Below are 13,948 nucleotides of genomic sequence, written 5' to 3'. Positions count from 1 at the left end.
TAAAAGATTCATAATTTTGTAGGTCATTTATCCATTTAACAGATGCTCACCATGTGCCAGGCATAGAGCGAGGTTCTAGAGGTTATAGCAGTTAACAGATGAGATATACTCTCTATTCTCTTCTTGCTTACAGTCTAGCAGGGAGTAATAAAGTAGATCCATTTTTTTTTTCTTTTTTGTATTTTTCTGAAGCTGGAAATGGGGAGGCAGTCAGACAGACTCCCGCATGCGCCCGACCGGGATCCACCCGGCACGCCCACCAGGGGGCGATGCTCCGCCCATCTGGGGCGTCGCTCTGTCGAGACCAGAGCCACTCTAGCGCCTGGGGCAGAGGCCAAGGAGCCATTCCAAGCGCCCGGGCCATCTTTTTGCTCCAATGGAGCCTCGGCTGCGGGAGGAGAAGAGAGAGACAGAGAGGAAGGAAAGGGGGAGGGGTGGAGAAGCAGATGGGCGCCTCTCCTGTGTGCCTTGGCCTGGAATCGAACCCAGGACTTCCGCACGCCAGGCCGACGCTGTACCACTGAGCCAACCGGCCAGGGCCTAGATCCATTTTTTTAAAGTTTATTTTCTCTTCCTTACAATTAAAAATATTTTTTTTTATTTATTGATTTTAGAAAAAGAGAGAAAAACATCAATTTGTCATTCCACTTATTTATGTGTCCTTGGTTGATTCTTGTATGTGCTCTGACCAGAAATGGAACCTTCAGCTTTGGTGTATCCAGATGACACTGTAACAAACTGAGCTACCCCACCAGGGTGATAAAGTAGATTTAAATTTTACATTGTTCTCTGTACCTTCCAGCCTCTATTCTTAGACCTCCTCTCAAATCCATTCTGTACATTAATGTTAGAGTGAACTTTATAAAAATGTAAACCAGGCCCTGGCCAGGTTGCTCGGTTGGTTAGAGTGTTGTCCCAATCCACCAACGTTGCGGGTTCAATCCCCAGCCAGGGCACATACAAAAATCAACTAATAAAAGCATAAATAAGTGGAACAACAAATTGTTGTTTTTCTCTTTCTCTCTCCCTCTTTATTTCTCTCTCTCAAATTAATAAGGATTTAAAATATATATAAATAAGTTACTTCCTTAAAAGCTAAACCGTTATAAATGTACTTAATGCTGCTGCATTGTATACTTAAAAATTGTTGAAATGACAAATTTTATGATATATGTAGTTTAAATTTTTAAAAAACTCAGAAAACAAACCCTCCCTCTATAAATTTTTTAATTTTTTTTCCTTTGGTGAGAGGAAGAGAAATAATGAGTCAGACTCCCACATGTGCCCCTACGGGGATCCACCCCCGGTCCAGCAACCCCATCTGGGGCTGATGCTTGAATATTGAGCTGTTTTCAGCACCTGAGGCTGATGCGTGTCAACAGAGCTATCCTCAGGGCCATGCTTGAACCAATCCAGCCACTGGCTGTGGGAGGAGAAGAGGGAGATAAAGAGGAGGAGAAGAAGATAGTCACTTATCCTGGGTACCCTGACCAGGAATCAAACCTAGAACGTCCATATGCTGGGCTGACACTCTATGCACTGAGCCACCAGCCAAGGCTTGTAATTTTTTTTTTTTTATCATTCTTTAAAGTCTAACATCTTTCCAAAAGATCTACATGGCCAACACTGCATTGTATGGATCCTCACCATTTGTTCTTTCTTTTAATTAAAAAAAAAAAAGAAAGTATTTTAGTGAGGAGAGAAAGAGAGAGAAGGGGGAGGAGCAGGAAGCATCAACTCCCATATGTGCCTTGACCAGGTTAGCCTGGGATTTTGAACCGGCAACCTCAGCATTCCAGGTTGATGCTTTATCCACTGTGCCACCACAGGTCAGACTATTTGTCCTTTCTTATCTTGAATATGTCTCCCACCACTGCTCTCTTTTTCAGCCATACTGCCATTTTTTCTCATTTTTGTAGCTCTTCACTAATCTCCATCTTATTACATATTCTTTCTTCTCCTTTATGGTAAATTCTTATCCTTTAGGTTTCATTTCAAGTCTCTTCTTCAAAGAAGTCTTTGCTGATTTCCTCAGAGTAGTTTAGGTTTCCAGAATTCTTTATACTCAGCACTGTTTACTTCTCCTTGCTCCCTTTCATACAATTGTAATTATTTGTCTATTAAAATTTCTATTTTTCATTTGGTTGATCAGTTCCACAAGGGGTAGTGTTCCTGAATTTTTTGTTTATTGCTATATTTTAAGTTCATACCACAGTGCTTGGAACCCACTAAATAGTTTTGAATAAGTATATGATTTATGATTTGTACTTTGTTTCAGAAAGACCTTGAGGTTGCTCACAATAGTAAATACACATGAAAGAGGATAATTAAAGGAAAAACACAATAACACTAAATGAAAAACCTAGGAGGGGCCCTGGCTGGTTGGCTTAGCAGTAGAGTGTCGGCCAGGCGCGTGAAAGTCCTGGGTTCGGTCGATTCCGGGCCAGGGAACACAGGAGAAGCACCCATTTGCTTCTTGACCCTTCTCCCTCTCCTTTATCTCTCTCTTCCCCTCCTGCAGCCAAGGCTCCATTGCAGCAAAGTTGGCCTGGGCACTGAGGATGGCCCCATGGCCTCTGCCTCAGGTGCTAGAATGGCTCCTGCTGCAACTGAGCAACAGCCCAGATGGGCAGAGCATCGCCCCCTGGTGGGCATGCCAGGTGGATCCCGGTCAGGTGCATGTGGGAATATGTCTGCGCCCCTTCTCACTTCTGAAAAATAAAAAAATAAAAAACCTAGGAGGAAAGCGGTTTGATATGCTCGGTATCTGGGATGACTCTGAAGAGTGAGTGGCTCAGGTGAGGAAAATGACTCAGAAAAGGTCTGTGGATCTATCAAGAACTAACAGTTTTTATTTTTTTAATCAATTTTTTCAAAAGCAGTTTCAGTAGTTTTGGAGAGTCAAGAAAGATTCAGAAGTAGGCAGTAAGTATAAGTGGCAGGTTTGAAAAGTGAATTTGTGACTTAACCAAATATGTTTCTGGGTTCCTAAAATATTATTTAACCTCTTTATTATAGGGAATTTTAAACATATAAGGAAGTACAGAGAAAGTATGAATCCCCATATAGTGTTACTCAGCTTCAGTAATTATCAACTTAAGATGGGTTTCATGTATAGCACATATTCTCACCACCCGCACCCTACACCAAAGTGAGTTGAAACAATTTCATGTACACTGTCATTACAAATATTTTGGTATGACTGTTAAAAGATGAGTACTTTCTTATTGGTATATTCTTAACATTCATGGATATAGTTACCTACAGAGGCCTTTATTTGGGGATACTTTCCATTATATATTTTTGAAATTTAATATTTCAGGATCTCTGCATCATTACTATCCTATTGAACTTTCTACAGTGGTGGAACTGTTTTATATTTGTGCTGTTTAAAATGGTCATGACGCCTGACCAGGCGGTGGCGCAGTGGATATAGCGGCTGACTGGGATGCTGAAGGACCCAGGTTCGAGACCCCGGGGTTGCCAGCTTGAGCGCGGGCTTATCTGGCTTGAGCAAAAAGCTCACTAGCATGGACCTAAGGTCACTGGCTTGAGCGGGGGCTTACTCAGTCTGCTGAAGGCCCGCGGTCATGGCATGTATGAGAAAGCAATCAATGAACAACTACGATATTGCAACGAAAAACTGATGATTGATGCTTCTCATCTCTCTCCGTTCCTGTCTGTCTGTCTATATCTATCCCTCTGACTCTCTCTCTGTCCCTGTAAAAAAAAAAAAAAAAAAAAAAGGTCATGACTAGGGTGACTGAGGAGCTGATTTCTAAATTTTATTTCATTATAATTTCAGTAGCCTTATGTGTCTAGTTAACCCTTTATCTGGCCTTAACCATTCTCTTAAAACTGAAGACAATCCTTTCAGAAATTTATGAATGGGCACCTTAAATTATTTACATAATTAAGATGAAGTAAGTTGATTATAATAGGGAAATAGAGAATGTAATGCCTCATAGATTTAGACAGATTTAAGATCACCTCTGGACTAAAGATATTTTGATGTACAGTATTTAAGGCTGCACAAAATCCACTCTCAGGTTATTTATTTATTTTTAGCATGTATATGAAAGAAAGACAGATTGGGACAGATAGGCAGGAAGGGAGAGAGATGAGAAGCATCATTTCATAGTTGTGGCACTTTAGTTGTTCATTGATTGCTTTCTCATATATGCCTTGACCGTGGGTGCTCCAGCTGAGCCAGTGGCCCCTTGCTCAAGCCAATGACCTTGAGCTTCAAGCCAGCAACCTCTGGGTTCAAGCCAGCGACCATGTGGTCATATCTATGATCCCAGGCACAAACCAACGATTCCATGCTCAAGCTGGATGAGGCCATGCTCGAGCCGGCAACCTCGAGGTTTCAAATCTGGGTCCTCAGCATCCCAGATTTATTCTCTATCCACTGTGCTACCACCTGGTCAGGCATCTCAGTCTTTTAGATCTCTGTCATTGATGTCTAGCATAATGTCCTTCATATAGGTGACCATAAAATATTGACTGTGTAATCTTTAGGAAGCTGGATAAATAGCCTTTATTCTTTAGGAAGGTGACAGAAGCATCATTATATTGACATTAAGTAAATAGGGAAAATCTACTTGACTACTGAAGTTACTACTTATTTATAAACTTTAAAAAAATATTCTATTGATTTTAGAAAGAGAGAGGAAGGGGATGGGGGAAAGGAAGAGGGAGAGATAAGCATCAACTCTTTGTTCCACTTAGTTGTGTATTCATTGTTTGCTTCTCATATGTGCCCTCATTGGGGATCTAACCCATGACCTTGATATGCCAGGACAGTGTTCTTCCACTGAGCCACCTGGCCAGGGCCCTTATGTGTAAACTTTTATGTTTGCTTATAATTGTTTAATGTGGAACATTTCTTTCCATTGGTCTGTGAAATTCTTACAGTTAATGTGATATGAGGAAAAATCTTGGAGCAGGAGTTAGGAAAATTAAACTATGGTCTTTGCTTTGCCACCCTGTAAATTACCCTTAAAAAGTTCACTTCAACCTTTCTGTACCTCAGTTTCCTCATATGTAAAATGAGAATAATCTGTCTCCATATAGTATGGCCTGAATAGATAGATGATCCTTGATAGGCTCCACTGAGAGACTTAACTGTCAGAACCCTCTCATATATTCCTACCTAGTTAATGGTCAGAAAACTTCCAGAAGTTGAAAGTAGTTCATCTTTACAAGAAGACCAAATACACTTAGTTTCAAATAAAACATTGCTTTGTACTTTCAAAATTTTTCAGTTGAATTTACTTTCCAAAATATATTTGTTTTCAAAGTCTCTGATATTGCAATAGTTGTAGTCTCTTCTGTAAAACAGTCTAGTTATTTCAGCCTCAATCTGATTGATATCCTAAATCAGGGGTCCCCAAACTTTTTACACAGGGGGCCAGTTCACTGTCCCTCAGACCGTTGGAGGGCCGGACTATAAAAAAACTATGAACAAATCCCTATGCACACTGCACATATCTTATTTTAAAGTAAAAAAACAAAATGGGAACAAATACAATATTTAAAATAAAGAACAAGTAAATTTAAATCAACAAACTGACCAGTATTTCAATGGGAACTATGCTCCTCTCACTGACCACCAATGAAAGAGGTGCCCCTTCCGGAAGTGCGGCGGGGGCCGGATAAACGGCCTCAGGGGGCTGCATGCGGCCTGCGGGCCGTAGTTTGGGGACCCCTGTCCTAAATACTGACCAGGTGGTGGTGCAGTGGATAGAGCGGCGGACTGGAATGCAGAGGACCCAGGTTTGAGACCCGGAGGTCGCCGGCTTGAGCACGGGCTCATCTGGTTTGAGCAAAGCTCATCAGCTTGAGCCCAAGGTCGCTGGCTTGAGCAAGGGATCACTCAGTTGGCTGTAGCCCCCACGGTCAAGGCATATATGAGAAAGCAGTGAACAACTAAGGTGCTGCAATGAAGAATTAATGCTTCTCATCTCTTTCCCTTCCTGTCTGTCTCGCTGTCTGTCACACACACAAAAAATCATGCTAAATACTGTGATGGTTTGTTTTTACTTTTGAGGATTTTTACATTTGTGCTTTGTTATGGGTTGAGTTGTATCTTTTTATTAAATTTGTATTTTGAAGTTTAACCACTAGTACCTTAGATGCAGTTAGTTAACCTGAGGTTATACTGGGTAGGATGGGCTCTTATATATCATACTACGACTGGTGTTCCTTATGAAAAGGGAAATTTTGGACACAGATATAAGCAGAAAGAATGGCATGTAGAGATCAAAGTAAAGATGAGGGTGATGTTTCTATACACCAAGGAATGCCAAGAATTTGCAGGAAACTACCAGAAGCTAGAAAAAAGAGGCTTGGAACACGTTCTTCTCACAGCCCTCAGAAGGAACTAACTCTGCCAACACCTTGATTTTGGATTTGTAGCCTTCCAAACTATGAGACAATAAGTTTCTGTTGTTTAAACCACTCGGCTTATTGTACTTTATTATAGTAGCCTTGCCTCCACCCCCACCCCCCCAAAATACAGTGCTTAATATCCCTTTCCAACCAAATGTGAAAACCACATACTTCTGACAACTTAATGGATAATGTGTATTTCCTACTCAACTGACTACCATAATTTTGTGAATAAATCCATGTTTTGTGGCTTCCTGACATTAATTTATTTGTATGCATACTAATAGTATCAGTTGACATTTGATTACTTACATATCAGGTCTTGTAAGTACTTTACAGTAGTAATTTATTAGTGCCAGGTAGGGATCAGCACTGATGGAATATCCATGAACAAGATAGATGAAGTTCCTGTTCTGCATCTTACCCTTTGTAAGTTGGGGGTGGGGGGATGAAACTAGTAAATAAATGTACAAACAAGATAATTTAAGATAAGTGTTATGTTGCCATTTTTTCTTATTATTCCCCATAAGAAAAAGTGGATTTTGCTTTTCCATACATTAACTTTCTACACTTAGAGTAAGGTTAATGATGGTAAAGTAAGTGTCATGCTAGTACTTATTTTGAACTTGCCACTGGGCTGTTCTTTAAGGGTACAGATTATTTCCAACTCGTCTTTTTATCCTTAAGATACACATAGATGGATGTTGACTTTGTATCAGAATAAAATAAAAGCCCTGCTGCCGTCTACAATACTGGTAGAAATACAATTGTAGGCTGACATTAATTTTGAAAGGTAATTTAGTTTTTCTTCAGGCAGAACCCTATTTGCTATTGAATTTATTATGAGTTTGTAATGTAACCAGGAAAGAAAAGTCCACAAAATTAGGGTACCTGAGCAAAATCTCAGAGGCTTCAAGTACTTGTTATGCTTGAATAATTAATAGCTTTCCATCACTGTCAGATGAAGTTTATGTTTGGCAGGAATGGGAGATGAAACTAAAAGGCTAGATTCAAATTTGATTGTAAAGGTCCTTGAATGTCTTCGAAGGATTTTTAATTCATGGATACTGGGGAGCCTTGGAATGTTTTGTAAATTAAGGAATGATATCTCTGGCAATATATATAGAAGCTGAACGTTTTGCATAGTTCTTTGTTCTTATGTTCACTCTTATATATGTGTATGTTTGTCTCTTTCAGTATATTATTGAGACTTTTATGCAAACACTAGTCCTATATTCTTTGAGTCCTAAGTATTCTTGAATTCTAAGTAAATTATATGAGGAGTTACTTTACCACTCATATTAATAGCTTCTAAATTAGTATATGGAGATCCTTGGGTTACAATAGTCTTGACATACGACGTTTCAAGTTTACGGTGCTCACTCCCATAAAAACTTGAAAAAATTGAGACAGGAGTGGAATGTTTCGGCTTACGCCGTTAGCATCATACTTACTGACTACATGGGTGAACTAGTTTGGTAGTGCATTGGTGGAAGAATTTGCAGTAATGTGCTGAATGAGTGAGGGAGTTGGCATTCCCCAGTATGCTTACCTATGCCATTTTGGACTGTTAAAATTGCAAGTGTATTTGTATTAGGCTAGGGTGTGTTTTGACTTAACACCAAAATTCGGGTTTTGTAACTGTTAGGAATGGAATTGTATCATAACCCGAGGACCCCTGTATCTTGATCTTGGCCCAATAGTTATTTTCTCTAACGTTTAATAATCAGCTCTTGTTTTTAGCATTCCTTTTTATCTTTTTTTTTTTTTAATTTTTTGTATTTTTCTGAAGCTGGAAATGGGGAGAGACAGTCAGACAGACTCCCGCATGCGCCCGACTGGGATCCACCCGGCACGCCCACCAGGGGCGATGCTCTGCCCCTCCGGGGCGTCGCTCTGCCGCGACCAGAGCCACTCCAGCGCCTGGGGCAGAGGCCAAGGAGCCATCCCCAGCACCCAGGCCATCTTTGCTCCAATGGAGCATCGGCTGCAGGAGGGGAAGAGAGAGACAGAGAGGAAGGAGGGGGGCGGTGGAGAAGCAAATGGGTGCTTCTCCTATGTGCCCTGGCCGGGAATCGAACCCGGGTCCCCCGCACACCAGGCCAACGCTCTACCGCTGAGCCAACCGGCCAGGGCCTCTTTTTTTTTTAGAGAGAGACAATGATAGGGACAGACAGAAAGGGAGAGAGATTGGAAGCATCAATTCTTCATTGTGTCACCTTAATTTTTCATTGATTGGTTTCTTATATGTGTCTTGACCAGGCAGCTCCAGCCGAGCCAGTGACCCCTTGCTCAAGCCAGTGACCTTAGGCTTCAAGCCAGCGACCTTTGGACTCAAACAGGCAACCATGGGGTCATGTCTGTGATCCCACACTCAAGCTAGTGAGCCCGTGCTCAAGCCAGCAACCTCAGGGTTTTGATCCTGGGTCCTCTGTGTCCCATTCTGATGCTTTATCCACTGCGCCACCCCCTGGTCAGGCTCCGTTTTGCTATCTTTCATGTTCCAATTTTGGATTTTAAAATAATCCCCCATAATTTTTTGGTAGTGAGAGTTTTTTTTAATGTGGTAAAATGTATGTAACAAAATTTACCATTTTAACTATTTCTAAGTGTACACTACTGTAGCATTAAGTACATTCCCATTGTTGTACAGCTGTCACCACCATACATTTTTAGTAAAAGCCATATATTGAGATAAAATCACATAGCATACAATTCACCCTTTTAAAGTATACAGTGCAATAGTTTTTTAGTATAGTCACAAAGCTGTGCAACCATTATTACAGAGTTTTAGGATATTTTTATTACCTCTAAAAGATCTCTTCATCTCTTAATCATCACCACCCAATTCCTATATTTTCCCCTCATTCTTTTTTTTTTTTTTTTTTGTATTTTTTTTGGAAGTGAGAGGCAGGGAGACAGACAGACTCCTGCATACGCTCAACCAGGATCCACCCGGTACGCCCACCAGGCGGCGATGCTCTGCCCATCTGGGCCGTTGCTCTGCCGCAACTGGAGCCATCCTAGCACCTGAGACAGAGGCCATGGAGCCCTCCTCAGCATCCAGGTCAACTTGGTTGCAGGAGGGGAAGAGAGAGAGAGGTAGAAAGGAGAGGGGGAAGGGTGGAGAAGCAGATGTTGCTTCTCCTGTGTGCCCTGGCCGGGAATCGAACCCGAGACTTCCACATACCGGACCAATGCTCTACTGTTGAGCCAACTGGCCAAGGCCTCCCCCCATTCTTAAGCAACCACTAAATCCACTTCTGTTTCTATTTGTCTAAACATTTCATATAAAGAAGTCATATTATATATGGTATTTTGCTATTGACTGTTTTTCATTTAATGTGTTTTCAAGACTCATCCTTGTTGTAGCATATATCAGTATTTCTTTATTTTTTATAGCTGAATAATATAGCATTTTATGGATATGCTACATTTTGTTTATTCATTCCTTGGTTGATGATGATGTGTTCCTAAGTTGTTGTGTTTTTTTTTTTTTTTTGACAGATACAGAGAGTCAGAGAGAGGGACAGATAGGGACAGACAGACAGGAAGGGAGAGAGATGAGAAGCATCAATTCTTCGTTGCAGCATTTTAGTTGTTCAGTGATTGCTATCTCATATGTGCCTTGACCCAGTAGCTACAGCAGAGTGAATGACCTCTTGCTCAAGCCAGCGACCATGGGGTCATGTCTATGATTCCACACTCAAGCCAGTGACCGCTTGCTCAAGCTGGATGAGCCCGCGCTCAAGCAGGCGACCTTGGGGTTTCAAACCTGGGTCCTCTGCATCCCAGTCCAACACTCTATCTACTATGCCACCGCCTGGTCAGGCCTGAGATAAGTTTTATTTATTTATTTTATTTTTTACAGAGACAGAGAGTGAGTCAGAGAGAGGGATAGACAGGGACAGACAGACAGGAATGGAGAGAGATGAGAAGCATCAATCATTAGTTTTTCATTGCGCGTTCCAACACCTTAGTTGTTCATTGATTGCTTTCTCATATGTGCCTTGACCGCGGGCCTTCAGCAGACTGAGTAAACCCTTGCTGGAGCCAGCGACCTTGGGTTCAAGCTGGTGAGCTTTTCCTCAAACTAGATGAGCCCGCACTCAAGCTGGCGATCTCGGGGTCTCGAACCCGGGTCCTCTGCATCCCAGTTTGACGCTCTATCCACTGTGCCACCGCCTGGTCAGGCCTGAGATACGTTTTAAAACAGTTTTTTTCATGTCACTTCTTTCTCACTCATAAATAGTTCTATTTGTTTTTTCTGTTTTTTGCCTAATCTTTACCCATAAATAGTCTAGTTCTTTCAGCCCTCAAACCTGCCGAGGACTCTTGAATCTTTATATTTCCAGGGATTATGCTTTGATTCATTGAATCAAGTAGACCTGAACCTCAGTTTCCCTAGGTTACTCTCCAGGAAGTTAACTAAGATTGCTTCACTGCCTAATCCTTGTTCTTTTTGTTAGGACCCAAGTAAATATCTGCTTTGCCTTCTTGTGAATTAAAGATGTCAATATATTTGGTTGTTTTCCTCCATTTTCCTCAACTTTTAACTAAATAAAGACTCTTTCTTTGTGCTTTTAATTTGAGAAATTGTTATCTGTTTAATTAGGGAAAGGCATTTTAACAAACTTGGGTCTATGTCAGGGGTCGGGAACCTTTTTGGCTGAGAGAGCCATGAACGCCACATATTTTAAAATGTAATTCCGTGAGAGCCATACAACAACTCGTGTACGTTACGCATTATCCAGTAAAAATTTGGTGTTGTGCTGGAGGACAGCTGTGATTGGCTCCAGCCACCCGCAACGATGAACATGAGCGATAGGAAATGAATGGATTGTAATACATGAGAATGTTTTATATTTTTCTTTTTCTTTTTTTTTTTTCATTTTTCCGAAGCTCAAAACAGGGAGGCAGTCAGACTCCCGCATGCGCCCGACCAGGATCCACCCAGCATGCCCACCAGGGGGTGATGTTCTGCCCCTCTGGGGCGTCATTCTGTTGCATCCAGAGCCATTCTAGCGCCTGAGGTAGAGGCCACAGAGCCGTCCCTAGCGCCCGGGCCATCTTTGCTCCAATGGAACCTCGGCTGCAGGAGGGGAAGAGAGAGACAGAGAGGAAGGAGAGGGGTAGGGGTAGAGAAGCAGATGGGCGCCTCTCCTGTGTGTCCTGGCCGGGAATCGAACCCGGGACTCCTGCACGCCAGGCCGACGCTCTACCGCTGAGCCAACCGGCCAGGGCTGTTTTATATTTTTAACGTTATTATTTTTTTATTAAAGATTTGTCTGCGTGCCAGATGCAGCCATCAAAAGAGCCACATCTGGCTCGCGAGCCACATCTGGCTCGCGAGCCATAGGTTCCCAACCCCTGGTCTATGTGGTTTTTCCACATATTTTTAGTAGAACTTTATCACATATTTCCCACTGAATTTAATTGCAATTCTTTATAAAAGAATTCTTTGAGAAACCAATGTAATATGCTAACTGAGTGAATTTTATTTTTCTTTTTATTTCAGTTGGAAAGACATCCTTGATCACCAGATTCATGTATGACAGTTTTGACAACACTTATCAGGTATTTTGTTTTTGCTAACTTGCTGGTTGTCTCTATTTTGTGTTATAAGAAATATTCGTGGTCTCAAAAAAATTTATATGCATGCAGTTTTAAATATGAAAGCACTTTCTGTAATCTGTAAAATGCTATATGAATACAAAGTATAAGTGATTTTGCTCATAGTCTTCAACTTCATTTGATATTTGTATCTCTTCTAAAGTTTATTGAAAGATATCACTAATACCATTTGGGTAGAAATGGGAATGATTATAAATATTCTCTTACAGAGAGTTGGTCCAAGTCTAGGATTCTATAACATTTTGATCTATGCTTGAAGTTAAGAATAAGGAGATTTGGGAAATTCACAAAAATGTGGAAATTAACCAACACATTTTTTTTTTAAGTAAGAGTAAGGGAGATAAACAGACTCCTGCATGCGCCCTGACCAGGATCCACCTGGCAACCCCCATCTGGGGCTGATGCTCTGCCCATCTGGGGCTATGCTCACAACCAAGCTATTTTTAGTGCCTGAGGTGGAGTTTCCGCAGAGCCATCCTCAGCACCAGGACCAATGCATTTGAACCAATTGAGCCATGGCTGCAGGAGGGGAAAAGAGAAGGAAGAGGGAGGAGATGCAGATGGTTGCCTCTCCTGTGTGCCTTGAACAGAAATCGAACCTGGGACATCCACACACCTAGGCAACACTACCACTGAGCCAACCAGCCAGGGCCAAACAACACATTCTTAAATGAGCAATGGGTCAAATACAAAATCACAAGGGAAATTAGAAAATATTTTGAGACAAATGAGAAAGAAACCACAATATACCAAAACTATGGGATGCAGCTACAGCTATAGAGAAAAGAAATACATTAAATCGACCATTTAACCTTCCATCTTAGGAAGCTAGAAAAAGAAAACAATGGAAAGGAAGCAGAAGAAACTTTTTTTTTTTTAGAAGAAACTTTTTTTTTTTCATTTTTCTGAAGCTGGAAACAGGGAGAGACAGTCAGACAGACTCCCGCATGCGCCCGACCGGGATCCACCCGGCACGCCCGCCATGGAGCGCCGCTCTGCCCACCAGGGGGCGATGCTCTGCCCATCCTGGGCGTCGCCATGTTGCGACCAGAGCCACTCTAGCGCCTGGGGCAGAGGCCAAGGAGCCACCCCCAGCGCCCGGGCCATCTTTGCTCCAATGGAGCCTCAGCTGCGGGAGGGGAAGAGAGAGACAGAGAGGAAAGCGCGGCAGAGGGGTGGAGAAGCAAATGGGCGCTTCTCCTGTGTGCCCTGGCCGGGAATCGAACCCGGGTCCTCCGCACGCTAGGCCGACGCTCTACCGCTGAGCCAACCGGCCAGGGCCTAGAAGAAACTTTTAAAATATAGGTTTTACTATTATTCATGTATGGTGCGACCAGCAGATCAGGAGATTATTGCTGTTGCAAAGATTCTTATACTCAGATTGTAAAAGGAGAGTGACACTTCATGCCATGGGAAGGAGGCACATGGGGAAGCTCTTGAGTTGGTTAGGAGGTGAAGGGGGCAGGAAATGGGAAAAGTGAGCAAGAGCCTTTTTTGTGGTTTCTTTTTTTCTTTTTTTACAGAGACAGAGTCAGAGAGAGGGATAGATAGGGACAGACAGACAGGAACAGTGAGATGAGAAGCATCATTGCGACACCTTAGTTGTTCATTGATTGCTTTCTCATATGTGCCTTGACCATGGGCCTTCAGCAGACCGAGTAACCCCTGGCTCAAGCCAGCGACCTTAGGTCCAAGCTGGTGAGCTTTTGCTCAAACCAGATAAGCCCACGCTCAAGCTGGCGACCTCGGGGTCTCGAACCTGGGTCCTCCACATCCCAGTCTGATGCTCTATCCACTGCGCCACCACCTGGTCAGGCTATTGTGGTTTCTTTGCAACGGATGGGTGAAACCAGATAAGCAGATTTAGGTTCAAATAATTTCAGTGGGCTCTGAGGTGTAGTTGTCTGGTACTTGGCCCTGA

The 13,948-nt window shown here is 42.3% G+C and overlaps 2 protein-coding genes across 3 annotated transcripts in view; one reads left to right on the top strand and one right to left on the bottom strand.

Moving 5' to 3' along the window:
- The window catches only part of MRPL48 (mitochondrial ribosomal protein L48), a 358,297-nt gene that overhangs the window by 122,837 nt on the left and 221,512 nt on the right, over nt 1-13,948 (bottom strand). The gene's annotated exons all lie outside the window — the stretch shown is intronic.
- Nucleotides 1-13,948, top strand: part of RAB6A (RAB6A, member RAS oncogene family) — an 80,825-nt gene that overhangs the window by 16,029 nt on the left and 50,848 nt on the right. For both annotated transcript variants that reach the window (XM_066368468.1, XM_066368461.1), the window contains exon 2: nt 11,912-11,970. In XM_066368468.1, coding sequence (XP_066224565.1) covers nt 11,912-11,970 — 59 coding nt within the window. The remainder of the gene's footprint in view (nt 1-11,911; nt 11,971-13,948) is intronic.

The sequence above is a fragment of the Saccopteryx leptura genome, chromosome 1, assembly GCF_036850995.1.
Source record: "Saccopteryx leptura isolate mSacLep1 chromosome 1, mSacLep1_pri_phased_curated, whole genome shotgun sequence".
NCBI classification, from domain to species: Eukaryota; Metazoa; Chordata; class Mammalia; order Chiroptera; family Emballonuridae; genus Saccopteryx; species Saccopteryx leptura.
Note: the sequence above shows the minus strand (reverse complement) of the source record. Positions and strands in the feature narration are given on the sequence as shown.